General features: G+C 50.2%; 1 protein-coding gene across 3 annotated transcripts; it reads left to right on the plus strand.

Moving 5' to 3' along the window:
* Positions 1–25,509, plus strand: DBF4B (DBF4B-CDC7 kinase regulatory subunit). 3 transcript variants are annotated; one of them, XM_082605103.1, is made up of 14 exons: positions 1–297; positions 878–1,065; positions 1,556–1,618; positions 6,073–6,227; positions 9,650–9,835; positions 10,457–10,507; positions 11,294–11,381; positions 12,506–12,579; positions 14,559–14,592; positions 16,022–16,124; positions 18,805–18,921; positions 22,221–22,329; positions 22,468–22,592; positions 23,441–25,509. In XM_082605103.1, exons 3-14 carry the CDS (start codon positions 1,585–1,587, stop codon positions 24,378–24,380), a joined length of 2,016 nt encoding a protein of 671 aa, XP_082461229.1. In that variant the 5' UTR covers positions 1–297; positions 878–1,065; positions 1,556–1,584; the 3' UTR covers positions 24,381–25,509. The 3 variants fall into 3 exon arrangements, with proteins under 3 accessions (XP_082461229.1, XP_082461231.1, XP_082461230.1); XM_082605105.1 differs by having other exon boundaries at positions 16,079–16,124; XM_082605104.1 differs by lacking the exon at positions 1–297 and having other exon boundaries at positions 799–1,065.
* Positions 25,510–26,724: the final 1,215 nt, after the last annotated feature.

The following is a 26,724-nucleotide window of genomic DNA, read 5'->3' on the forward strand; positions in this document are numbered from 1 at the left end:
GGGGCTGGAACAAGTGTTAAACATGTTAAGCCTGAGATGCCTATTTTACACCTAAATGGAAATGTCTAGTAGGTACTTGAATATATGTCTGGAGATCTGGGGAGATGTCAGAACTTGGGCGTTAGCATAGAGCTGAATTGTAAGGCCATGGAGTTGGAAGAGATCTCCTTGGGAGAAAGTGTTAATAGGGAAGAGAAGAGGGCTGAGGGTTAAGGGCTAAAGCCTTGGCCTACACCCACATTTTTAAATGGAAGTGGCTTTGGATCCAGCAAAGGAGGTTGAGGAGGAGCCATTGAGGTAAGATGGAAATGGGTAGAAATGGAAGCAAAAGGAAGAAAGTGTTTCAAGCAGGAGGGAGTAGTCTGTTTCAATGTTCTATAAGTCAGATAGGATTGGGGAAAATGCAAGTCACAGTTGGTAAGTGGAGGGGTGAGGATCAAACTCTAATTGGGTGAGTTGAAGAAAAGATGGGAAGTGAGGAATGGAGACACCACTTTTGAGAATTTTTTTTTGGGTGGGGGTGGATAAGTGGAAAAAGGGAGACAAAAGATGTGAAGATGAAATTGTGTGTACGTGAAATCCTTATGTAAACTATAAGCGTTAGGCTTATTTTGTTATTTATTATTGAACTCCTAGGAATTTCAAACTAGCTTAGTGTGAAGAATCACTAAGATGCTACTGCTAGTCTCCAGCTTGCTGGCTATTAAGACTCAAAATATCTCCAGCCTATGAAAAGCCGAGGCATGAAGAGACAGAAATAGAGAACAGAGCGGAAAACGAAGGGGAAGGGGTGGGGGTGGGGGGGAAGGTTTGCTGAGTTAATATTGTCCTCCCAGGGCCCCCGTAGGGCAGTCTCGCAGCTCTTACGTAATTTTAGAGGCGGAGACGACAGGAAATTTAAACCGAAGCCGCGGCCCAGGGCGCGTAGAGAATGATGTTATAGTTGCAGAGGAACAGCCGGTGCACGGGAGGCTGAAAGAGCTCATGGAACCCGCGAATGTGATACGGCGGCGGAGTACGGAGGCCGAGAAAGAGCCGAGAATTTGAAGAGGGAGCCGGGAAAGGGTACGGATGCCGGGAAGGGGAAGCAGGGGTGAGAAGCAAGCGGAAAGGGTCCTAAGAGTTAAAGAAGGGTACGGGGTTGGGAAGTGGGCACAGGAATTGGGGAGCAGATAGGTCCGGGAGCTGGGGAGAGTAGAGGGACCGGGAAGGGGTCACAGGAATAGAGGGGATAGAGGTCTAGAGGGGGCAGAGGGACTGGGGGGACAAGAGCCTGGAGGGAGGCACGGGAATTGAAATGTAAGGCAAGGGGTAGCCAAGAGGCCACGGGAGTTGAGGGAGCAGAGTGTGAAAGGGGGCGGAGGGACTGAGGGATAAGAGCCTAGAAGGAGGCGCGGGAGTGGAGAGGGGACATGGGTTGGGATGGAGTTGAGTCTTGGGGTTCCCGGGACCCTCGGTGGGAATTGTGCGGGGTTTGGGAGGCGGGAGGAGGGGATGATGGAAGGTCGAAGGCTAGTGAAGGTGGTTCAGCTGCTGTTTTGTCCTTCTTTTTCAGGCAACGATTGCCTTGAACTGGAGAGTTCAATGGCTGAGAGTAGGCTCCGGGCTCCGGACCTAGGTGGGTAACAAACAGGTCAAACCTAGGGATGCGAGGTCACAGTTGCAACTCCTGCCCCAGAGTGTCTTGGGAAGAAAAGGCCGAGAAATGTTAGCTCTCTTAGGGTTTTCTAACTACTTTATGTGGTGGAGGGGGAGTGGGGGAGTGGAGTATGTGTTGAGAGATGTCATGGATCATTTAGGAATTCATGATAAAGGTCAAACAAGAGCTTTCAGTCAGATATTATGAATAAGATTAGAAGACTTGCTAATTATTAACTTATAAAACCCGTATTCATGGTTATTTTTACCATAAAATTCTTAAAGTTATAGATAAACGTAAACGGCCCCACCCAATTAGATATATTTTAGCATGTAGTCACTTCCCTCAGTACTGCCTTCTCCCCTCTTAGCATCACCTAGTTTGAGTTCTGGATTGTTACAGATATGCCATTTGTTTGTTGCCTTTTAAACAGTGATACACCTCACTAAATTATTTACTCTCCCTTCCCATGTCTTGTTGCTTTCTTCTGGATCCATTTCTCTTTTTGCTGATGAACTTTCTCCAAGAGTGTTTTCAAAAGGGGGCTTTATGTGATAAACTTTCTGAGGCTTGTATGCCTGAGAACATGTTTATTTCACCCTTGTATTAAAATTCTTGAGTCAAAGTTTTTTTTCCTTCAACACATTGAAAAATGACAGTGGTTTCTTCTTGCAAGAAGTAGGTGCTGTTGAAAATTGATGTCAATCCGATTCTTGTTCCTTAGTTTGTGACCTGCTTTTTTCTGTAGAAGATTTTAGATTATTCTCTTTATATTTGTTCTTAAAATTCACTATACCATAACCATGTGTGAATTTTGGAGGGTTTTAGTTTTCATAAAAATAAAATGATGAGAAATGAAAGCAAAAATTACAGTTTTATGCTTACACAGTTTATTTTTTATTTTTATTTTTTTAAATTTATTTAGTTATTATTTATATTTGGCTGCGTTGGGTCTTTGTTGCTGCACGCAGGCTTTCTCTAGTTGGGACGAGCAGGGGCTACTCTTCATTGCGGTGCGAGGGCTTCTCACTGCAGTGGCTTCTCTTGTTGCGGATCACAGGCACTAGGTGCACAGGCTTGAGTAGTTGTGGCTCGCGGGCTCTGGAGCGCAGGCTCAATAGTTGTGGCATGCGGGCTTAGTTGCTCCTCGGCATGTGGGATCTTCCCGGACCAGGGCTCGAACCCATGTCCCCTGCATTGGCAGGCGGACTCTTAAGCACCGCACCACCAGGGAAGTCCCTATGCTTGCACAGTTTAAAAGGCCAAGGTATATCTCTCTCTCTCTCTCTCTCTCTCTCTCTCACACACACACACACACACACACACACACACACACACACACGAATGGGAGTTGCTCCTCCTTTCATAACTCCTGATTCCCACTCCCTAGGGTACAACCATTTATGCTCTTTTAGCTATTTCTTCTAGTATTTACCTTCTTATTTCTAAATAGCATGCTCATACTGCTTTTGTTGTTTTCAATTTTAAATTATATCTATTGACTTTCTGACATAGAGGATAAAGAGGTTTTTCTGGGCCCCTCTCCTCTACACCACACATAAACACATACACATTTCCCTCCTCCCATTCCCCCAATATATATGTAGTAATTTCTGTTGTCATTTTTGTATTTACATTATGATGATATTAGCTGAGCCATGTAGCAAACTGAAATTAGCTTTGTTTTCTGTGTATGGATCACTAATTCATGTCTAAACTCTTTGCCAAAAATATAAACCTTCTCTCAATACTTTCAAGCTCATCAGAGAATCAGTTTCTTCTTTGTCTGGGGGACATACCTCCTGAGACCATTTGTCTTAGTACTACAGTCTGGTCCAGCTGTGCACTAGGCCTGTTGCACTGATTCCATCCTAGGATCTCCCTTCATCATTCTGTGGAATTCCCTTTGCCGCTTTCCTCTGTAGGGTTCCCTGTGTTCTAAATTCCGTGTTTTCCTCTCTGTTTGTTTACATCCTCATTTTGGTCGAGTACATCTTCTAGTATAGCTTCCTGAGAAAGGGTATGTGACAAATTTTTTGAGACCTTGTAGGTATGACAATTCTTTATGCCACATAAAGGTCTAGACTGGAAATAGTTTTCTCTCAGAGTTTTGAAGACATTTCATCTTTTAGCTTCCACTGTGCTGTGGCAAAGTCTGATGTTGTCAGTATTTCCACCCTCCTCCTGAACACTTGACTGCAAGGGCCTAGACCCCATGTGCTCTGAACCACCCCTACCCCATCCAGCATGATTGCTGTCCAGCAACAATACTGTTGTTATTATTGTCTCTCCTTTTTACCTCCGAATTAGTCGTCATGATTGTTTTACACAGTCAGTGATTGTTTAGATTTATACATATTTTTACCAGTTTGGGGACATTTCAGTCCTTCCTTCTGGGTTCAGTTTCCTGCTTCCCAAAGTATACCTTTTAGAAGTCCTTTAGTAATAATTGGTTGATGATAAACTTTGGGCTTTTGTTTAAAAAATGTGTTTAGTTTACCCTCATTCTTTATTTAATCAGATGTAAAATTCAAAGTTGACGTTTATTTTCCCCCAGCATTGTAAATACTTATTTTAATAAAATTAAAGTATTTAATAATTTAAATACTTATTTTATAGTCTATGTCTGATCATTCTGTTTGAAGCTCTTGGGGATCCAATCTTGCTGTCTTTAATTTCTGCTGATTCTTATCCATGATGGTTTGTTTTCTTTGTGTGTTTTTTAATGTTGGAGTGTGAGCTAATGTTTGATGATGCTTTTTTTTTTTTTGCGGTACGCGGGCCTCTCACTGTTGTGGCCTCTCCCGTTGCGGAGCACAGCCTCCGGATGCGCAGGCTCAGCGGCCATGGCTCACGGGCCCAGCCGCTCCACGGCATGTGGGATCTTCCCGGACCGGGGCACGAACCCGTGTCCCCTGCATCGACAGGCGGACTCTCAAGCACTGCGCGCCACCAGGGAAGCCCACCATTGACATTTTATTTGTTGTGTGTGTGTGTATGTGTTTTGGGTTTTTGTTTGTTTGTTTTGTCTTGTTGTTTTTTTGGCCACACCACGCGGGTCTTGGGATCTTAGTTCCCTGACCAGGGAATGAACCTGGGCCCTGGCAGTGAAAGCACCGAGTCCTAACCACTGGGAATTCCCTATGACTGACATTTTAATACATTTGTTTTATCACATATCTATCCATCTTATTTTGATACACTTCAAATAATTTGTAGACATTATAATAACTCAGCATGCATTTCATTGACCAGAATTCCATATTTGTTTGTATTTTTTTTCCTTTTAATGTAAAATGTGTATACAATGAAATGCACAATTCTCAAAGGTATGTTCATTGAGGTGGGTTTTTTTTGTTTGTTTGTTTGTTTTTTTTGTTTTTTTTTTTTTCTTTTTTTTGCGGTATGCGGGCCTCTCACTGTTGTGGCCTCCCCCGTTGCGGAGCACAGGCTCCGGATGCGCAGGCCCAGCGGCCATGGCTCACGGGCCCAGCCGCTCCGCGGCATATGGGATCCTCCCAGACCGGGGCACGAACCCGTATCCCCTGCATCGGCAGGCGGACTCTCAACCACTGCGCCACCAGGGAGGCCCGAGGTGGGGTTTTTTTTAGCTTTATTGAGTTATAATTTACATACTGTAAAATTCATTTGTTGTAAATGTACAGTTGCAATGCTTTTTAGGTAATTTACAGAGTTGTGCAATGAACACAACAATCTAATTGCAGAACATTTCCATCACCCCAGAAAGAACCTCATGCCAGTTTGCAAACACTCCTCATCCCCACCCCCAGCCCTAAGCAGCCACTAATCTAACTTCTGTCTCTATATATTTTCCTTTTCTGAACATTTCATAAAAATGTAATTTACAGTACGTGGTCTTTTGTGTCAGGCTTTTCTCACTCAGCGTATTTCTGAGGTTCAGAACTGTAGCCTGTTGCTGTAGCCTGTGTCCATAGTTCATTCGTTTTTATTGCCAAATAATATTCCATTGTATGGATAGACCACATTTTGCTTACCATTTTATTTACATTTGAATTGTTTCCACTTGGGGGCCAAAATGAATAATGCTGCTGTGAACATTCTTGCGCAAGTTTTATTTGGAAGTATGTTTTCATTTCTCCTGGGGGTATGCCTAGGAGTGGAATTGCTGGGTTTCGTGTTAACTCTATACTTAACCTTTTGAGAAACTGCCACACTGTTTTCTAAAGTGGCTGCACCATTTTACATTCCCACCATCCATGTATGAGGGTTGGGTTTCTCTGCATCTGGGCTTCCTGAGGACAGGAACACAAATCTCGCGTCCACCTTGGTGGACGGTTGCCCGAGGCCTGGCCAGGTGCCATGCAGGGGCTGTTTGTGAGGGCTGATTGACCCGCAGGACTCTCTCTTACCTCAGGCTTCTCACTTTGCTCCCCTTTGTTGTTGTTTTCTAGGGGTTCAGCTAGGAGTTTCCAGTTGTCTGGGAAAATGCCAGAAGAGCTCACCAGATGCTGGGAGGCAGCCCTTTTCTGGAAAGTCCTTTTACTTGGATCTGCCCGCTGGCAAGAACCTCCAGTTTTTGACGGGGGCCATCCAGCAGCTGGGTGGGGTATGTAACCTGCTTCTCTCCTGTGGTACCATGTGCCTTTGCGCATTGTAGGGCAAGAGCTGGAGAGGGATTATATCTGTGACCTCCAGGTATTTTCAGGGGTATCACTACATTTTCCAAAGCAATTTAAGTATAAACCATTTTTTAAAAATAAAGTTAGGGCCTCCCTGGTGGCGCAGTGGTTGAGAGTCCGCCTGCCGATGCAGGGGATACGGGTTCGTGCCCCGGTCTGGGAGGATCCCATATGCCGCGGAGCGGCTGGGCCCGTGAGCCATGGCCGCTGGGCCTGCGCATCCGGAGCCTGTGCTCCGCAACGGGAGAGGCCACAACAGTGAGAGGCCCGCATACCGCAAAAATAAAAAAAATAAAAATAAAAAAAAAATAAAGTTAAATTTGTTCCCTAATTGGAAAAGTAATATCTGTTCATTCTAGAGACTTTGGAGAACATGGAACTGTTCAAGTAACAACCATCACTGTGATAGATTTATTTTCTTGTGGATTCTTTTCTTCTTTCCCTTCCCTTCCCTCCCCTTCCCTCCCCTCCCCTCCCCTCCCCTTCCCTTCCCCTTTCTTTCTCTCTTTCTCGTGGCTTTATTGAGATATAATTCACATACCATACAATTCACCCATTTAAAATATACAGTTCAATGGTTCTTAGTATATTCACAGAGATGTGCAAACTGTGTGATTACACAGTCAATTCTAGAACATTTTCATCAGCCCCCCCAAAAAACCCACGCCTATCATCAGTCACTCCCCATTTCCCTCAACACTCCCAGCCCTGTATAACCACTCATCTACTTTATTTTATTTAATGCTTATTTTCTGTGTAGCTATGATCATGAATACATTTTTGATTGCCAACTTTTTGCCCATAACCTTAAAGCATTAGCACTTTCCTATCATTCTTACCCCTCATGGACATTTGTAATGGGTATATAATATCCTTTTGAGTGGATTATTAATTTATTTAACAGTTAACCTATGGGCATTTAGATTATTTCTAAACTTTAGCTCTTATAAATAGTACTGTGATGAACAACTTTGGGAAAAAAGCATTTGCTGTATCTGAGTCCATTACAATATTTTCTAGAGCACATGATACAGTACTTTTCGTAAGGGGTTGACAGGGCTATTTCTGTGTTTAGAAAATAGGATGGTAACACTTGGCCCAAAAGAGTCAGGTAACTGGGGAAATTGCATGAATAGGAACAGAATGCAGAGGCTCTTTGCCATCAAACGAATGGAAACTCAAGGATGTGGAAACTCAGGGATGTAAAAACTCAGCAATGGGGATGGACAGGATGAGGATTATACACCCAAACCGGCCCAAAATTACATGTTGAACTTTCAGTCTGTTCTTTCATTTAGGCTTTGCTGTGTAAGAAACCACGCCAGAACTTGGGCTTAAACCAATTTATTGTTTCTCTCTGTTCTGTGTACTGGCTGAGTGGTTTCTCTGCTGCTTTCATAAGGGCTCACACCTGCAGCTGCATTCGGCTGCAGGGTCAGCTGGGCTGGAAGGACCAAAGATGACCTCACTCACACAGCTGGCAGTTGGTGCTGGCTGCCTCTATGTGACTTCTCATATATTGTATGAGAAGTGTCTTACATACATCATATGTATATACACCATCATATGTACATACAGTGAGCTAGACCAGCTAATTTACAAGGTGGTCTTAGGGCAACTTTCCCAGAAGATGAAGGGAGAAGCTATAAGGTCTCTTGAGGCCTAGGCTGTAGAACTCACACGTATTACTTTCATCACATTCTGTTGGTCAAAAGGAGTCCAATTCAAGGGAGTGGACAAATAGGCTCCATCTCCTGATGAGAGGAACAGCAAAGTCAAAGGAGTGGGTTTGTTGGGATGGGAGGAATGTGTGGCCCTGAAATCATCTATCTTTTTGCCATATTACAGAAGATAGACACACTCCTTCAAGCCATAGCTTTAAAGATTTTTTAAAATTGTGATAAAATGTATATGACATAAAATATGCCTTTTTAACCATTTATAAATTCATTCTTTTAGGTTCATTGGCATTAATTACATTCATCCTGTTGTATAACCATCACTATCTGTTTCCAAAACTTTTTTCACCCCAAACAGAAACTCTGTAACCTTTAAGCAGTAACTTCCCATTGCACCTCCCCCTAGCCCCCGTAATGCAAATCTACATTATGTTTCTGCATTTGCCCATTCTAGATACCTCATATCAGTGGAATGACTGATGTTTGTCCTTTTGTGTCTGGCTTATTACACTTTAGCATAAAGTTTTCAAGGTTCACCCATGTTGTAGAATAGATCAGAGCTTCATTTCTTTCTCATGGCTGAATAATGCTCATTGTATGGATAGACCACATTTTGCTTATCCATTCATCCATTGATGGACACTCGGGTTGTTTCTGCTTTTTAGCTATTATGAATAATGCTGCAGTGAACATTGGTGAACAAGCATCCATTCGAGTCCCTGTTTTCAATTCTGTTGAAATTGGAATTGGAATTGGAATCGGAGCGGAATTGCCGGGTCATGTGGTAATCCATGTTTAGCTTTTTGAGGAACATAAACTTTTTTTTTTAAACCTAAGTGTCAGTTTTCTCATCCGGTCACACTTCAGAGAGACCATCCATCCTTACTTTCGCAGGTGTGCTGGAGCTGGCAGCTACTGGCTCACGAGAACCAATTGTTACCATCTCTTTCCAGTTCCACATTCATTGATGTCATCTGGCTAACTTGAAATCAGCCACAGTAGTATTTTACCCCACAGAAATCGGCAAATGCTACAAAGCAGGTTTTTTCACCCAGAGAGTTAGTCAGTAAGCATTTGCCAGCTCACTACTGCTTATTTCCATCTTTTCTTCTTCCCACAGACATGAGTTTTGTCATTGTGTTTCCGGCACTGTGTTGGGTTCTTGGGATGCAAGATGAGTCAGACCCTCTTAGTGCCATGATGGGCTCACAGGTAGGATGAGCAGATATTTAGGCAGCTGAGTCATAGCCAAAACCCATTTTTGTTTCAGGCTCCTTTTGGTAGGGTGGTCAAGATTACCGATGCAGCGTCTGGATGTCCCAGTGTATCTTCACAGCAAAATCATGGCTTAGCCAAGCTCTAAACTTCTCCGATCACTTTGGTGTGCTCTCACTCCATGCAAACTCAAACTAGTCAGATACTCAGAGCCTCCGGGCTTCTGCTGCTGGGTCAGGAGGAGCTGCAGTTCTGGAGACAAGAACCTGTGTTATAAACCCTGTTGTATTTCAGGATGATGCTTCTTGGGGGCCTGGCACTGAACTACATTTGGTCTATTTAAAGACATTGATTCTAGAACTTCTGGCAGCCAAGATTTCCTTCCCTTACCTCTCGATATTGATGATTCTACTTCTGCCTTTTGGGTTTTAGCCACCTCTGTGATCTGGTTTCAGGTAATTGAGGGGTTTCTGAGCAAAGAAGTAAGTTACATCGTGTCCAGCCGCAGGGAGGCGAAGGCCGAGAGCAGCGGGACAAGTCACAGAGGCTGCCCCAGCCCCAGCGAAGTCACAGTGGAAACACTGTCCGTAGCCAACCCAAAAGGCAGCCGTGCCAGCCCCGCACAGAAAGCTGTGGACTCGGTAAGAACCCATGGGGCAGGAAGTGTGTGTCCGATAAACGAAGGAAGTAGACCTCGGCGAGCCCGCTTCGGCAGTTTCTGGTTTTAGTTTCATCTGGTTTATTTTAATCTCATATTTGAATTCGGGGGCTGAAACTATCTTATCATAGCTCTGGATCCACACACCTCAGCGACATGCTATCCCCATGCCCTCCCTTCTGTGATAAACGTTCACTTTTTCTGGGACTTCAGAGTCTGAGGTTTAGAAACAGTAAGAGAGTCCTCTGTAAACCAGAGAGGGCTTGCTGGGTTGGCCGAAGCTTGTCTGCTGGGGAGCACGGGCTCTTCAGGCGAGGTCTCAGGACATTTGTAACGCTTGATCTTGGGTGAATTCAGAATGCCCTTCACCAGGCTCCAAGCTGCCTGGGCTGCAGCTCCCTGTGGGTGACCTGAACTTGAGCGTGGCTTTACCTTTACCTCTGAAAGGTTCTCCGGGCTCTCACTTCTGCCACTCCTCAGCTGTCACTGCTCTCACCTCTCCGAGGGATGTGACTCCCAGACGTCCTTGCCAGCTCCCGTGGAAACATCTGTTTGTGCACAGGTGGTCTCCACAGCTGCCCCCATTGCTCTTCTCTTCCGCCAGGTGCCTCTGAGCAGAGGGAAGGAGCTCCTGCAGAAGGCCATCAGAAACCAGGTGAGCTGAGGGGGACAGGCTGGAGGCCGGTGTCTCTGGCACAGGGACAGAGTTAGCCTTGCCTCCGGAGGCTCTTCTGAAGCACTAACACAAAAGGCACACCCGGGCAGACGTGTAGAATTGTCGAGATTTTCTCCTTACAAACGAGGAAGTGGGGCTCAGAGAAGTTCAGTAATCTGCCCAGAGTCACCCAGGGTGGAGGTGGTGGAGCCAGGATTTGACTCCATGGTCTTTCCAACTCCAGGGCCTCCCAAGAGAACTTGGGAGAAACGCTGTGGCATGTGTCAGACTTTGTACGGCTTTCACAAGTAGCTGTTTATCCTTTTTGTGGGAATCCAGGGCCATTACAGTGAAGTGGTAGGAGGAGGAGTTAAGGTGACCTTGCAATGGAGTAGATCAGGTGCCATCAATGGGTGCCTTGGCTGTGGCTGCGACGCGGGAGGGTGGTGTCGCCGGACTCGGGCAGCCAGCGTAGTTTCCTGCTCCATGATGGTGACTGTCACCGGTGTTTATTGTGTCCTTCTGGTCCCAAGGTGGCCGGAGCAGAGTCTATAGGCAGATCAGCAGTCCGTGCCCTCCCGATGTGGCCAGCCCGTGCGGAGGACAGGGTCTTCCCAGGGGTTGGGGTCAATTGTCCAGGCTCTGTGCTCTCGCCCCTGTCCGCCCCCCCAGCAACAACCCTGCACATGGATGACCCGGAGCTCCCAGAAGCCAGGCTAGCCTGTCCCCTGATGGTCAGGCCTTGGGGGGTTGCATGCTCCTGCCTGACCTGGCTTGTCTTTCTAGGGCAGCAGCGGCGGAGGCGGTGGCGGGCGCGGCAGCAGCCTCCTGAGCAACGCCCGCTCCTGGGGGGTGCGGATTCTCCACGTGGATGGTACCTTTCCTGCCCGGGGCCTGCGGAGGGGAGGGTTGCCGACTTTGTCTGGGAACCTCGGCTGTGATGGGGACCAGAGTCGTGTACTGGTTGAAGCCAAATGTACTCAGTTGCTTACTGTGTTGCTCTGCTCAGGTGGGGGCGTGCAGAGCAGCAGTAGCTATAGCAGAGCGCGGGTGCTGGGAGACGCTGCTTCGTGTCACCCATGCGACAGCCCTCCTCAGCTGGAGGGATGATCCTGTTTTACAAAGCAGAAACAGATCCTAGTATCCATGACCCCTTATCAGGTGTTTACGCCGTGCTAGGAGTCGCAGTCTTCTGCCCATTGTACAGATGAAGGAATTGAGCCTCAGAGAATGGATTAAGTAAATTATCCATAGTCTCACCAGGAGTGAATAGTGTGGCTCACATTCCCACCTATTTTGGCTCAACTGAATTTCATGTTCTTTCTTTCCTCTACGGTTGCCTCACACTATAACCCCCTGTTTGCAGGTTATAATAAATTTACATGAGAACAGCTGTCTTGAATCGGCAGCTGCACTTTGAGTCTGGGGTATTTTCTCTGACCCATTGAAGGGGGATGGTCCAGATCCAGCCCTAGATCTGTGGTCAGTGGCGGGGTGCGGGTGGTAGGGAACTGTGCTGGGGAAGATCCTGGTCTGGGATGCTGGGGGGTTCCATCGCCACTGGAAAACCAGTCATTTCTGACCTGATCTAATTTCCTGCCTTCCGTGTATTAGAGAAGCTGCAGCATGTGTAGCCCGTGCTGGGTCTGCCACCTAAGGGTGCATCTGAGTAACTGCCATGGCTTGGTCTCCCCCACAGAAGCCGCTCTTCAGTAGTACCTTAAAGCTCTTTATGGGTCATAAGGCACCTCCTGTTCAAGACTTGTATTCAGTGCTCCAAGCCAGCTTAGGTACTTTTCCAGGGATAGAGGACCCAGTCCTCTCTTTTATTATCAGCAGGTGCAGAGATGACACGTAGCCAGAAGGTGGCAGGCAAGGCTGGTGTGATCCAGTGAGCCAGGCCGGGTGAGAAGTTTAGTCCCCCAGCCCCAAGATGGGGCTGTGGTGGGGAAACGAGGAGAGGAAGCCTTTGGCCGCAGCCCTCTGTTTCCTCCACAGAAATGATGATGCATGTGCAGCAGCTGTCTCTTGACGCGCCATGTGTGAAGAAACAAGGGCCAAAGAAGCCAGAGGTAGGTCATTCCCCTGAACTGAAGGGCAACGGTAAAGTCTGTGACAACGCTGGTAAACCCATGACCCACTCCAGCCACCTCCTTCTGGCCTTGACCGAGAGGAGCTCGGCCTCGGTCAGCTCGTCCCTGGTGCTCACAGCCCTGCGTTGCCCTGTCTTCTCTCCTCCCTGTGCTACCTGCGCATCCCCCATGCTACACTGAGGCATTCATTGCAGCCTGGGCTGTGGACTGCCTGCGGGTAGTCCTGGCCTGGATAAAACAAACACTCATGGCCTGCTGGCCAGGCTGCCCTTCTGGGGATGGCTCTTGGCCGGGGGATGAGCCTACAGATTGCACGGGTGGCGGCAGCGGGGTGATGGTGTTGGAAATAGCTGCCATATTCCAAATTCTTGTTTGGCTTTTCCTTCCTTTGCTGGAGTTAGAAATTGATGTGTACCACATCAAGAGAGCTGGGCTGATTTAAAGCCACGGTGTATTCACCCAGCCTGAATCCGAGGAAAAATTAAGCCCTACAGGTCCATCCAGGGCCTAATACCCAGGAGCAGAACCACATCCAAACCAGATGGCGCGCTCAGCCTCGACACCCCTCGCCCCACCCCCTCTGGTTTGGGCATCTTTAGGGTCTTGCTGCCGCTGCTAAATAGATTTACATTGCTCGGATTTGGGAAAAGTATACAATGAAAGTCTCGTTCCCCTCCAACTTCTGCTCCCCAGCCACCGAGCTCCCTGCCTGAGGTCCACAATGCGCACAGTTTCTCAAGTGTCCTTCCAGGACTCCAAGCATCTACAAGCAGATACGTCAAAATTCCCCCCTTTTACGCGAATACACAGTATTTTTACTTTGCTTTGTTCGCTTAATAATCTCTTTTGTAGTTACTTGGGATTCTTTCGGAGCAAGTTCTGGGTGCAATCTGCTAATAGGTGAGGGCAGGTGGCAGGCTTCTTCGGGCTGTGTTTGCCCCGGCAGTGTGGCCTGGAGGAGAATCTGGAACCTCCTCAGGCCCAGAGGCGCAGACAGTCATGGAGCCGTTGGATCTCTCATCCTATCTGCACCCTCCCAACTCTTTAACTGATTTTTAAAAATTTGTTCCATTTGGTTTTTAATATTATCTTTGTTTGACCTTGGCCTAAAAGTTGGGGGTTTTTTTAGTTTAGTTTATTTATTTATTTTTGGCTGCATGGGCCTTCGTTGCTGCATGCAGGTTTTCTCTAGTTGCAGCAAGCGGGGGCTATTCTTCATAGTGGTGCACAGGCTTCTTATCGCAGTGGCTTCTCTTGTTGTGGAGCACGGGCTCTAGGCTCACGGGCTTCAGTAGTTGTGGCACATGGGCTCAGTAGTTGTGACTTGAGGGTTCTAGAGCACAGGCTCAGTAGTTGTGGCGCACGGCCTTAGTTGCTCCTCAGCATGTGGGATCTTCCCGGACCAGGGCTCAAACCTGTGTCCCCTGCATCGGCAGGCGGATTCTTAACCACCGCGCCACCACGGAAGTCCCCTAAAAGTTGGTTTTGACAAACACAGTCAGGGTATGCAAGATAGGGCACGGTAAGCAAGAGGCGCTGTCTTCACCCTTTTCCTATCAGCTTCCCTGAAATGGCAGCCATGCCTAGAAAATACAGGCTGCCGTTAGCAAGCACCTACTCTGCATCAGGACTGTTACCTGCTGGAATTTCATCTGTGCCACATCCAGAGAGTTAAGTGGGAACTCCGCACGTCGGCCCCCTAGCCCTTGCTCTTTGCTCTGCCTTGCATTCCCTGTACAAAGTCAGCTGCCGTTGAGATTCAACCACACTTCAAGTCCCCGGGGAGGTGGAGGGAGCCGTGGTGCTCAGGTCTGCTCCAGCTCACAGTCCAGCCGTGGGCAGGAAGCTAAGTGGGGCAGACTGGTGGCAACTCGGCTCACTGGGCCCAGTTCCTCGACCCAGCCCCCCCCCCCCCCCGGCTGCCTCACATCCTTAACCTATTTTCCCTTTCCATTTAGGGAACGTGTCCAGCAGAGTCAAGAACGCGGAAAGGTCAGTGTGATAGCTCTTCCTCGTTTAATCGCCATCCCTCCCTCCCTGAATGCTTCCCCACGACTCCCTCTGTGGCGGCATCTGCTCACTTTTCTGCGGCAGGAAGCAAGTCCAGATTGTGTTGCCCCATCATGTTTCCGGGGCCTGAGCTTTGGAGAGGAGAGTGGTGGGAGAGAGGCCTCCACAAGCAAGTCCCGGGCTGCTGGGCCGGGCCTTCTCTTTAGAGCCAAGACCTCAGGCGGTCGCTCTGGCTCCTGCATCCTCTGGCTGTTCCTGGTCATTGATCGAAGTTCAGCATCCTTTTCCTTCTGATTCAGGAGCGGTTTGGGGTGGGCACTTTGGCAGCTGCCTACCACTTTCAGAAATGCCAGACTCCCTGAAATTGACAAACAGGCAGATTGATAGGCCCGGCTCCCAGCTCCTCTTGGACACCAGGAGAGTTTCTCCCCCTGGATGTTTCTCCCAAAGATGCTCTTTAAGTGGCATTTATTCGTGCACAAACAGGAGCTAAGAAAAGTCACTTGGCACCTCTCACGTTTGAAATTCAAGGAAATCTGTAGGGGAATTGATTTTAATTACTGTCTCAGTTAATTAGAAAGACGAGAAGTTGCCCCAAAAAGTAATTAATGGGAGCTGCTGCTGCACAAGGAGAAAGGCTGCATCTGTTTGGGCACTGGTGGCCTGGAGCGGGTCTGGGAGCTGAGAGGGGCCAGCCTCTTTGGGGATTTGGTGGCTGCTAGTTCTTCCCAGGCTTCCAGTGCCTTGGCTGCCCCTTTGACAGGACTTCTGGTCATTGTGGGAGCGTGGAAGTGGTTTATAATGCCTAAGAGAGTCTGTAAACTGTGCAGATAGGCAGCTAGTAGGGGATGAACCTCTTGATTAATTGACTCCAAATTTGTCTTCTCAGCACCCCTTTGCCCTGTTTTTTCAGGAACCAGATTTCACTTTTGATATTTTTTTACTGTCCTTCTGCCAAGACCTCGAAACACTCTTCAGCTCCCTTCCTCACTGCTCCTCCCCTTAAAAAAAAACCAGGATCCTCATGGAGAATTCTGTCTAGGAGCTGTTCTCAGGGCCCCTGGGATTCTGAGACACCAGGAGTAAAGGAGCTGAAGGAGCTGAGGCTTTTAGCAGAAACCAACAGGGGCTAGGTTTCTCCCACGCAGCCAAGTTTCTGATGGTCGAGGTTGACAGCCTGCAGCCCCCACACGCAGGAGTCTGAGGGCGGGCACACCTAGGACCCCGGGCACCCCGCAGCCTCTCCCCCCACGAGTTGCTGCCTCTCTCCCAGGTAGAGGCTGGAGGAATTAGGAGTGGGTGCCTCGCTCTGCAAATGGAAAGGTGCACCTCGGGGCGGCGAGTGTTCCAGCTCCAAGAGCCTTTTAGGCTTTGGCAGAGCCTCACCTCCCTGAACATTTCCTGCACGTAGAGCTCAGGCCCCGCACCGGAGCAGACAGATGGCTAACGGGCGCACTCTTCCTTCCAGTGGCCAGACTGAAGGCACCGTTCCTCAAAGTCGAAGATGAGAGCAGGTGAGTGGGCCACCAGACGCACATGGAGGAGAGGTACTCGGGGGCCCCAAGCTGCCATGGGGACATGGAGCCCCTCAACCCTGAACTTTTGTCTTCCCCGGAAGCCCCTTTGTCCCCTCTGTCATGGAAAAGTCTCACACCGTGCCTCTCAGGAGGCACCGTGCCTCTCAGGCACTCCTCTTGGTCATGAGTCAGAGGTTAATGGTCCTGTGTGTGAATTCCCTCCTTTTAATGCTCTGCTTTTATGAGTCCGTGGTGTCCCATCCGGGCTCAGTTTTGCCCCTCGTTTCCCCCCACATGTGCACTGACACATAACACCGGATCCTTGCTGGTATTAGTGCTCGTACAGTCTTGGATGAAGGGAAGATCTCTGGGGTGATATTGGGGTTCCCTTGTCAGACCACCTTGTACTTGATGAAGCCTTTCTGTTTGGCTGTGTAAAACCCTTTCCTGGTACATGTTATCTTGTGACAGCCCTGGGTAAAACTGGCATGAGGAGAGTCCATCCTCTTCCCAGTGGGGAAACTGAGGTCAGAGAAATTAAGGGACGTGAACACGGCCACTTTCCTAATGAATCTTAGCCCAAAGCTAGAATCCACATCCAGCCTGGCGCCCTCTCCACTCTGCCCTGTTTGTCCCCGATGAGGGCCCCTTCTTACCTAGAGCAGGAAGGTCACATCGATGATAACCTGATGAGCTGTTAGCCACCTGGGTTACCACTGACTCTTCCATAGAAACTAGATCAGAGTCTGTGAGAATCTAGAATTAACCCAAGAAGTTTTTTAAAAGAGAAAAAGCCCACATGTACCCAGCAGCGACTCCTGCACCAGAATTCTCTGTGTCCCTCAGCTCAGGTGGGCCAGCTAAAGACCCAGCCCCAGGGCTTCCCCGGTGGCGCAGTGGTTGAGAATCTACCTGACAGTGCAGGGGACATGGGTTCGAGCCCTGGTCTGGGAGGATCCCACATGCTGCGGAGCAACTAGGCCCATGAGCCACAACTACTGAGCCTGCGCGTCTGGAGCCTGTGCTCCGCAACAAGAGAGGCCGCGACAGTGAGAGGCCCGCGCACTGCGATGAAGAGTGGCCCCCGCTTGCCACAACTAGAGAAAGCCCTCACACAGAAACGAAGACCCAACACAGCAAAAATAAATTAATTAATTAATAACTCCTACCCCCAACATCTTCTTTAAAAATAATAATAATAATAATAATAATTACCTTTAAAAAAAAAAAGACCCAGCCCCAGGAGCCTGCTGGCCTGCCTGCCCTTCCTCCAGATGGCACTGGCACACAGTACAGAGTTGGCTCTGGCAGCTCGAAAGCCAGTAGAAAGAACACAGGGATGGAAGGAGGCCCTCTCGTCTGCTGTTCCAGTGGGCCAGGAGGCACGTCCTTCACACTCAGCCCCTTCAGAACCAGCTAAGTCAAGTAGTCATGACTCCAACGCAGTGGCGGAGACACCGCCAGGGCCTCAGTATCTCTGCACATGGCATGCACAGGCCATGTCACTGTTAACCGGAGCAGGGTACATGGGTTTGTGTGCCTCTGGCATCGTAGGCAAGATCCAAGTGGAGCTGAGCTTTCTCACAATCCTTTTTTACGTGTGGTTCTAAAGCAGGCGGTCTTCAAAGCCCAACGTAGCCACACCAAACTCAACTTTCCAGGCTCCTAAGCAGGAACAAAGAAACATGGAGGAGGCGAAAGGCGGGTACCAGGGCTGTGAAGGGCGCCTCCTTCTCCTTCAGGGTCCAAGAAGACTTTTTTTTTTGGCTGTGCCGCATGGCTTGTGGGATCTTAGTTCCCCGACCAGGGATCGAACCCGAGCCCCCTGCAGTGGAAGCACTGGGTCTTAACCACTGGACCACCAGGGAAGTCCCCGAGAAGACTCATTTGTTAATTCACTCCTGAGGCCATGGGGCTCTTACTGTGCCACCCAGCAACCCAGGGCCTGCTCTCCTCTGGAGCACTGGCCACTGCAACCCAACACGGTGAGCCCAGGGTTTGCTGAGTATCCACAGATCGCTACATCTGGCTCTGAAAGTCTCCTGAATCGGAGCAACTTGAAGCCAACCCCCCAAACCACTCAGTATAGGTCTGACTATCCAGAACCTTCACTGTGCCTGTCTTTTCCTTTCAGAGCGCCACCCCTCAGATAGTACAAAGGACCAGCCCAGAGCAAAGATGTTGCTCTTCGTGGAACAGGAAGATCACTGTTCTGGTTTAAACATCCTTGCATTTAGATTCTGCCAGGCTAGAGTCCTCAGAGGTCACTTGAAGATCGAGAAACAAAATGGAAAGATGGGAGGAACTAGATCAGGAGTTGGGAGACGTGGCTTCCCATCTGGACTTGGCCACTTACAGGTCGTGAGCCCTTGGGCAAGTCACAAAACCTTTTGGGCTTCGTTTCCTCTTGTGTAAAACAGGGTAACACCACTGTCCCGCTCAGCTCAGAGGTTACAGGATTCAGGGGAGGCAGTACGTGTAAACAGTCTTGGAAAATCGACAGGAAGAGTGTTACTTTAAAACATGAATCTAACCTAGTAAGGCAGATGAGAGCATTGTTCTAGAATTTAAAAGTTGGGCAGGTGAGAGTGGAATTCTTGGGAGCTGGGCCCAGCCCCCCTTCCCCACCCTTTCCACTTGCCCACTGTAGTCAAAGTGGAAGTTTTCTGTGTTTCAGGAAGTTTCGTCCTTTCCACCATCAGTTTAAATCCTTTCCTGAAATTTCTTTTCTGGGACCCAAAGACGCAAGTCCCTTTGAGGCCCCGACGACTCCGGGCAGCTCGCACCATACCAGGTGGGTCTTTCTGGTTCCTGAGTACCAAGAGCTGGTTCCAGGCCAAAGTCCTCCCCGTCAGGGGCCTGCTGGTCAGGTTTGGGAATGGCCATGTGTTAGCTCCTTAGGCGAGGTCTATTCCGGGAACTTAGCCCAGAGAAGAGAGACACCAGGAGTGTTCATCCGTTTTATTTGGTGCTCTCCATCCATACTGAAGAATTTGATTTGTGTCCAGAGGGCAAGAGGCCGGTTTCTGAAACTCGGATTATAGACCACCTTCATCAGAGTCCCCTGGGATCCCTTTAAAAATGCAGGGTCCTGGACTCTACACTCATAGAATCACAGTCTCTGGCGATGGAGCCTCCAAACCTGCATGTTCATGGGCTCCCCATGTGATTTTAGTGCACATCAAAGTTCGAGGTCTTTTGGGCTAAACATGGGGGCAGGGGATCTGGGGGACCTGCCTCACCATGTGGTCCAGGGTGGCTTGTAGGCTGGTCGGTATTCCTACTCTGCCGATGGGTGAGAGTTTGACCCTTCACTGACCAGATCACAGAAGGAAGGCGGTTCGGGTGATGGCCTGGACACCTTCTCAGCCCCTTTCTAACCTGTGGGCCACAGGGTTAGTTTACAGACCAGGAGAATAGAAGGCAGATGTTCAGCCCGAGGGTCCCCAGGGCCAAGGAGGACCCGTGGCTTCCACCAGCAGACAAGGGCCACGTGGTCAGGAAACAGTGCTAATGGTAAGAAAAACAGAAAGGGAACGTGGCAGTAGGTGGAAAGCAGAGGAAGGCAGGAACAGGCTGGGGTGAAGTCCAGGTGCCTTTCATCCCTTTCCCAGAAGGTGCAGGGGACAGCAGAGAGGAAGTCATGAGGCCGCCCGGGCTGGGCCTGGGCGGGGTGCTCGGCCTGGGACGGCCTGGGGATGGCAGAGGAGCCGACAGGTTGTAAAGGGAAGACAGTGAAGCAGTGAAGCTTTGGTGACCAGATGTGAGGAACGGAGAGGGGGTAGCCCAGCGTTCTGGGGGTGAGCATAGAAAATCTGTGGGAGGAAATGTGAAATTTTTTTAAAATTTTAAAATTGTTATATTTTGGTTCAAAATTCAAGAGTTACAAAGGGTTTAAAGTGAAAAACCTATATTCTACACCAATCTCTAGACTGTGAGTCTCTCTCCAGAGAGAGTTTATGGGAAGAAGCACATTGTGACCCTTTGTTCCCTCTTGTCACAGTATTCTTCCCTGTGCTGGATCTTGCTTCTCCACTTAATATATCTTAGATTAATTTCTATTAGTACCTAAAAAGCATCTTCATTCCCTTTAATGGCTGCAGGGTATCCCATGGTATGGATTTACCGTATTTTATTTAACAGACACGTAGATGATTTCCAGTCTTTGGCTATCATAAACAGTGCTGCGGTGAGTAGTCTTCTTCAGAGTAAATTTATGACTGTTCAAGTATATTTGCAGGATAAATTCCTAAAAGTGGAAATGCCAGGTCAAAGGGTGCTTACATTTGTAATTTTGAGAAATGCGGCCAAATTGCTTTTCGTGCAGGTGATGCCAGGGTACACTGTCACCCGCACTGGACCAGAGCCCGTTTCCCCATCCCCTTGGCTAATACTGTGAGCTGTCAGACCTGTTGACTTCGGCCAATCTTATAGATTAAAAACCGTATCTCAGTGTAATTGTAATTTTAATTTTTTTTCTTTTTATGAATGAGCTTAAGTATGTTTTCCTATGTTTGATCATTTGAATTTCTTTTTGTGTAAACCTTTTTCATATCCTTTGCCCATTTTTCTTTTCAGTTATTGATCACTTACTGATTTGTAAGGAGCCCTTTGTGTTTCAGGGAAATGAGCCCCTTGCTATGTTATTAGTTATAAATATCCTCCCCAGTTTATGGTTTGTGTTTTAACATTTCTTATGTTTTCTGCCATGCATATCTTTTTTTAAATTGCATGTAGTTTTTCAGCTTTTTTTCTGTTTCCTGGGTTTTGTGTCATACTTAGAAAGTCCTTAGGGGAATATTTTGGACCCGTTGAGTTTGCTGAGACAGCCAAATACCAATACCCTACAGGCTGTTAAAAATGCAGGACTGACTACAAATAGTAAATGCTGGAGAGGGTGTGGAGGGAAGGGAACCCTCCTACACTGTTGGTGGGAATGTAAATTGGTGCAGCCACTATGGAAAACAGTATGGAGGTTCCTTAAAAACTAAAAATAGAGTTTTAGTTTTGATGCCATATGATCCATCAGTCCCAAGACATGGAAGCAACCTAAATGGCCATCGACAGATGAATGGCTAAAGATGTGGTGTACACACACACACACACACACACACACACACACACACACACACACACACACACACACACACACACACACACACACACACACACACACACACACACACACACACACACACACACACACACACGAATACTGCTCAGCCATAAAAGACACTGAAATAATGCCATTTGCAGCAACATAGGCAGACCTAGAGATTATCATACAAGTGAAGTAAATCAGGTAGAGAAAGACAAATACCATATGATAACACTTATATACTGAGTCTAAAAGATAATACAAATGAATTTATTTACAAAATAGAAACAGACTCACAGACATAGAAAACAAACTTACAGTTACCAAAGGGGGAAGGGGGTGGAGGAGGGATAATTTAGGAGTTTGGGATTAACAGATTCAAACTACTGTGTATAAAATAGATAAACAAGAAGGTCCTACTGTATAGCACAGGCAACTATATTCACTATCCTATAATAAACCATAATGGAAAAGAGTATGAAAAAGAAAAAATACACATATATATATAAACTGAATCACTTTGCTATACAGCAGAAACTAACACAACATTGCAAATGAACTATACTTCAGTTTAAAAAAAAAACTCAAAAAAAAATAGAGGACTGAAATTCAGAGGAGAGGTCAGGTTCGAGAAAGATGTGGAAGTCCTCAGCGAAGGTGCAGCCGTGCGGGTCAAACGAGCGTGGGTTTGGCTGTGCACGCAGAGCTGGAACGTCCTCAGGGGTCCTTGCTGCCACTCGTCAGCCGTCCTCACGTGTGGTCTGAGATGTGTGGGCAGGGACAGGACAGAGCTCAGGACGGGTACTCACAGGGGGGCCTCGCCTTCATTGCTGCCTCTCCTGATGCCAAGTGTAGGCTAGGCCAGCCCGTGCCTGCCCGGCTCTGGCCATTTCGGCCCATCCCCGCCCTGGTCTGGGCTCCAGGCCCCGGAGCAGCAGTTCCCACTCTGAGGGCCCCAGCAGTGACCGCTTTCCCCCACCCTGTCCCCTCCCCAGAGAAGCCAGGGACCAGGAGCCAAGCCGGCGATCGGCCGCCTGCACGGTGCCCAGGAGGAGGCAGGGGTACTGCGAGTGCTGCCAAGAGGCCTTCGAGGAGCTGCGCGGGGTGAGCTCCTTCCCCACCACACGCAGCAGCTCCCAGCCTGTCCTGAGGCCGCCCGCCCCACCCGGTCTCTCCCACCTGGTCCGCTTGTCTCCTGCCCTGGTCTGGTCTAATGCCCCTGCCTCCTCTCACCCTGGGCAGCATCTTCAGAGCCCCCAGCACCGGGGCTTTGCCCTGGAAGCCCACCCGTACGCCGAAGTGGATCAGATCATCGCCCAGCTGAGCCACAGCTTTTCGGACATCCCCTTCCAGGCCAGCCTCCCCGGGTGAGCGCCACCGTGCCGCCCTGCCACGGGTGGCGGGCACGACCGCCCTGAGGTGGGAAGGACCCTCAGGTTGGCGGCAGCAGGGACCAGGCTATGGCGTCCCTTCCCTTTCTTACTCCTTCCTTCCCTCTCTTTCCCGCCATCTTCTGTCCTGTTTGTTCGGGGGTGTTGGGATGGGGGAAGACCTCCATTTGTGACCTCCAGCTGATCAGGTCAGGATAGAGTGTGGCTCCCTTTTTAACGCCCGGGCATCGCCACAGTTGGGGGCACAGGAGGAGCAGTTCAGCTGCTGTTTCCTGGCATGTGCCTGGTCCTATGCCTTTCTGGCCTTCTAGAAGTGGGGAGGGGGATTCCTGGGTCCTTCCCAGGTGGGTGAAGCAGAGGATATTTCTGCTGCTCTAGACGTTTTACCCCCAGGAAGGACTGCAGGGGCTTCAGCAGAAGCCCAGGGCCCTCTGAGCCCCAGCTTCCCCCTGCTGCCCACCAAGGAGCTGTGGCTTCACCTCCCACCCCAAGTCTCCACCCCGGGCAGCCTCCCTGTGCTCAGGTTGGACAGCCAGGACCTGTGCTGCTTTCTCTAGCCACCAAAGGGCACAGCCTCCTGTGTGAAGTTAATAAATGGAACAGCCTCTAACCTGTTCCTCTGGCCAGCCCCGAGCACAGGCCACAGAGCCAAGAACAGGCCTCTCACAGGGACCCAGAATGGCCAGCTGTCTTCAGCACAAGCAAAACACAGAAGGCCCCCACTCTGCCCTCAGCCCCAGCCTCAGCCAGGGAGGACCCCAGCTTGCCACTTGCTCTGGAGTTGAACGCTATGTATGGCCCGCTGGGTTCTTTTATCCCCACAGGCAGCCAGGCTCCTTGGCTTCCGATTGTGACCCTCTGTGTCCTGAGATTCCGCCTCCCAGCCAGCCCTCCTGTCTCAGGGCAGCATCTCCCAGGAGGAGGAAAGAAGACGATCACCAGGCCCCAGGTGCCTCAGAGTACGACGGGACAGTGGGCGGCATGAAAGCACCAGCTGAACCTGTGGAGGCTGGCAAGATACCTGGACCAATAGCAAGCCACCAGGAGCCAGGAGGGTCGGCTGATGTCTTTGTGGACCCCCGAGAGACACCAGTGTCCAGGAGCCCTGCCTACCAGTGCCTGCTGACCAGCTCTGGCTTTGCTGAACTCTCCTCTGGCCCAGACCTGGCACTTGTTGGCCACAAGCGGAAGGTTCAGTTCCCCAGTGGCAATGCCGAGAAGAGGCCAGGGGTGTCCTGGCCACAGGCCTCATGCTTCGTCCCGAGAGCCCCCAGCCCCTGTGGCACCAGGGCAACCAGTGGCAAGCATCTTCTCTCCCTTCCCCTTCCAGGCCATGAGCCCAGGCCTCTGGCCTCCCTCCAGCCCGTGTGCCACCAGGAGACCTGCCTCTCCCTCCCGGGCCCCTTTCCCGGGCAGCCCACAGACAGGCCAGCAGAGTTCTGGGCCACACAGGCCCCCTGGCCTGGGGGAGGATGGCCCCCAGGATCTAAGGATTCTGAGTGCGCAGCCTCTGGCCCTGTCTCCCAGCAGGCTGAGCAGCTCCCCAGCAGCCCCGCAGCTCCAGGCCAGCTGCCAGCCCACCTGCACTCAGCTGCGGGCACACAGACCCCAGGAGGACCTGCAGAGAGCCAGGCTACCTCTCTGCCCCCGCCCCGTCCAGCCAGCGGGGGGGCCAGCCACTCCCGATGGTTCTGGACCCCCCAGCCTCTCCCTGTCTCCCAGTCCCAACCCCAGCCCAGTGCCAACAGAGAACTACTCCTGTGAGTCCCCCCCGGGCACGCAGCTCTGGGGCCAGACAGCTCCCGACTCAGGGCAAATTCCACGTCTGCTGAGTGCTGCACACCCAGCCCAGGCTGACCAAGCACACGAGGAGGAGCTGCGCCTGGGGCCTGGCCCTTGAAGTCCATGTGAACCGCTGTGGTCATGGCCAAGCTCTGTGGGGTTGACGGGGCCAGTCCTCCCACCCGCCAGGTCTTCAGGTGGGACCAAGAGGGTCTGGGCTGGGGGCTGCCCTCTCCCCTTCCTCCAGCCATGGCTTGTGCAGCCATGGCCAGCTGCCCAGGCCAGGAGGCAGAGGCAAGGTTGGCGTAGGGAGGGCCCACAGAGAAGCTAGAGCAGCAGGCGCCCTGGCCTGGCTCACCGTCCCTCTGCAGGCACTTGCTCTGCAGAGCTGAGAGGGTTAGTTGTCGGTGTTCACACCCCCCAGCCTCCTTTCCCACAAGCATGTGGCTCTCCTGCTCTCTGAGATGCCTGCGTGTTGTCCCCTCCCCCAGCCCCCCACGCTGGTGCACACAGATCCTCGGGAGCATATGAAGCAGAGGAGGGGCGCGGCTGCGCCCCTTCCAGAGCCCCCTCCCCGCTGCACTTCGTGGGGGCCCGGCACGGACCTCTCCCCTGAGCCCAGGATGGAGCCAGAGCCCCCTCTGGGGACCCCTCTCAGCTCTGCCTGCCGCTCGGCTCTGGCTGCCGCTCGGCTCTGCCCACCCAGAGCTCGGTTCCAGTCTCAGTGGTTCACCTGCCAACTTCTGCAATCACCCTCCTCCCTCTCTCCTTCCCCAAGGACCCCCCCCCCGATTTCTTTCAGTCAAGCCATTAATCTGGAGACAGAGATGAGTTTGCTATCGATTCTTTGGCCACTTTTTTTTTTTTACATTTTGTACTGTGGTTCTTCTCACCCTTCTCTGCCTCTGTGTGTTTGTCTCTTTAAATGTGGAAGCTACCAGAAGGCTGGTGCTATTCTGTATCTCATTTTGGAGGAAGAAAGGGGTGCCTACCTGCGGGTGAGGACCTGAGTTGTTAGTTTGGAAATAGAGCAACTATGTGTACAACCCTCATAGAGGTCATGTTTGTCCCTTTTATGCCATCCTGTTAAATTTCACAATTAATCTTGGTTCAGGAGATGTAAAATAAATTTGTTAATAACAAATAGCAAAGAGAGGGGGGCCTGGAGAATGTGTGTCGGGCCTTGATCTCTCCTCCAGGGACCTGAGCAGGCTGATGGCCCAGCAGATACAGAACAACTGGTAAAAAGGATGGGTGCCTCCTGCAAGTGGGAGAGCATGTGTGGGTGCCACCACCCTCCTGAGGGCTGCGGGGAGGTGGGGCCGTGCCTGTCCAGTCTCCTCGGGTCACTCACTGGCCCTGCTGCCCACTGAGCGGTCGCCTGCCGAGGGCATGCTCGCCGCCCACTCCCAAAGAAACTCCTTTGCCCTGATGAGCGTTCTGCTCCAGGCCCTCTCCCCTTCCCTGGGGCCCAGACAGTAGCTTCCTTCTGAGCTCCCTGATGGGTGCATCCCTTTCCTTTTGTGACACATGGGCAGGCCTCGTCCCCCACTGCTTTTCCCATGACACTGCCACTCTGGGTGGGGAGCTCCCCCGCCCCTTTCTGAGACCTCTGATAGCCTCACATGCTACTCACTCGAAGACCAATGCACCAGGTCCTAATGCCCTCATCACCATCTGCCCAGGGCCTCACATCCAACTGTATGGAATTTCCCTCCCATTTCAACAATTTCACGTGACCTTGGACATCACATCTCTGCCAGGTCAAGCCCCAAGGTAACATCTCTCCACAGCCATGTTTCTGTTCTGGCCTCCAGGATATAAGTTGAGAGGAACCCAGGACGTCTGAGATCCGAGCCAAGACAGGTAGGTGCTGCTTGACATAAATTAGGCCCCTTGGTGGCTCCTCCACACGGGGACTGTTCAAACCTCCTTCCACTCCCTCCCTCTCAGCAGATGACCTTGGCCCAGACTCAGCAGCCACTGCCTCGTCCTGCTCGGCCTCCCCCTTCAACATCTGACTCTCGAAGGATGCAGTGTCCTTCCTCCCCGCGCTCTCCAGCCCACCTCACCAGCCTTGGCAGTTTCCTCCTCCAGCTCACCACCTCTCCACTCTGCCCAAACATTCCAGCCTGGAAAACACTTGCATTGATTCAGCAGCTGAAAGAAAGCTCCCTCCTGTTCTCTGGCTACTTCCTGCGGTCTACAGCCACGGCCGCCACGCCTGAACCTCCTTCCCTAGCCAACCTCTGTGTTGGCTCTGCCTGATGCACTCCACTGGGATCTAACGTTCCAAGGTCACCAGATAACCTGATAATCACCAAAG

Source organism: Mesoplodon mirus (assembly GCF_964341445.2).
Source record: "Mesoplodon mirus genome assembly, chromosome: 18".
In the NCBI taxonomy this organism is placed as follows: domain Eukaryota; kingdom Metazoa; phylum Chordata; class Mammalia; order Artiodactyla; family Ziphiidae; genus Mesoplodon; species Mesoplodon mirus.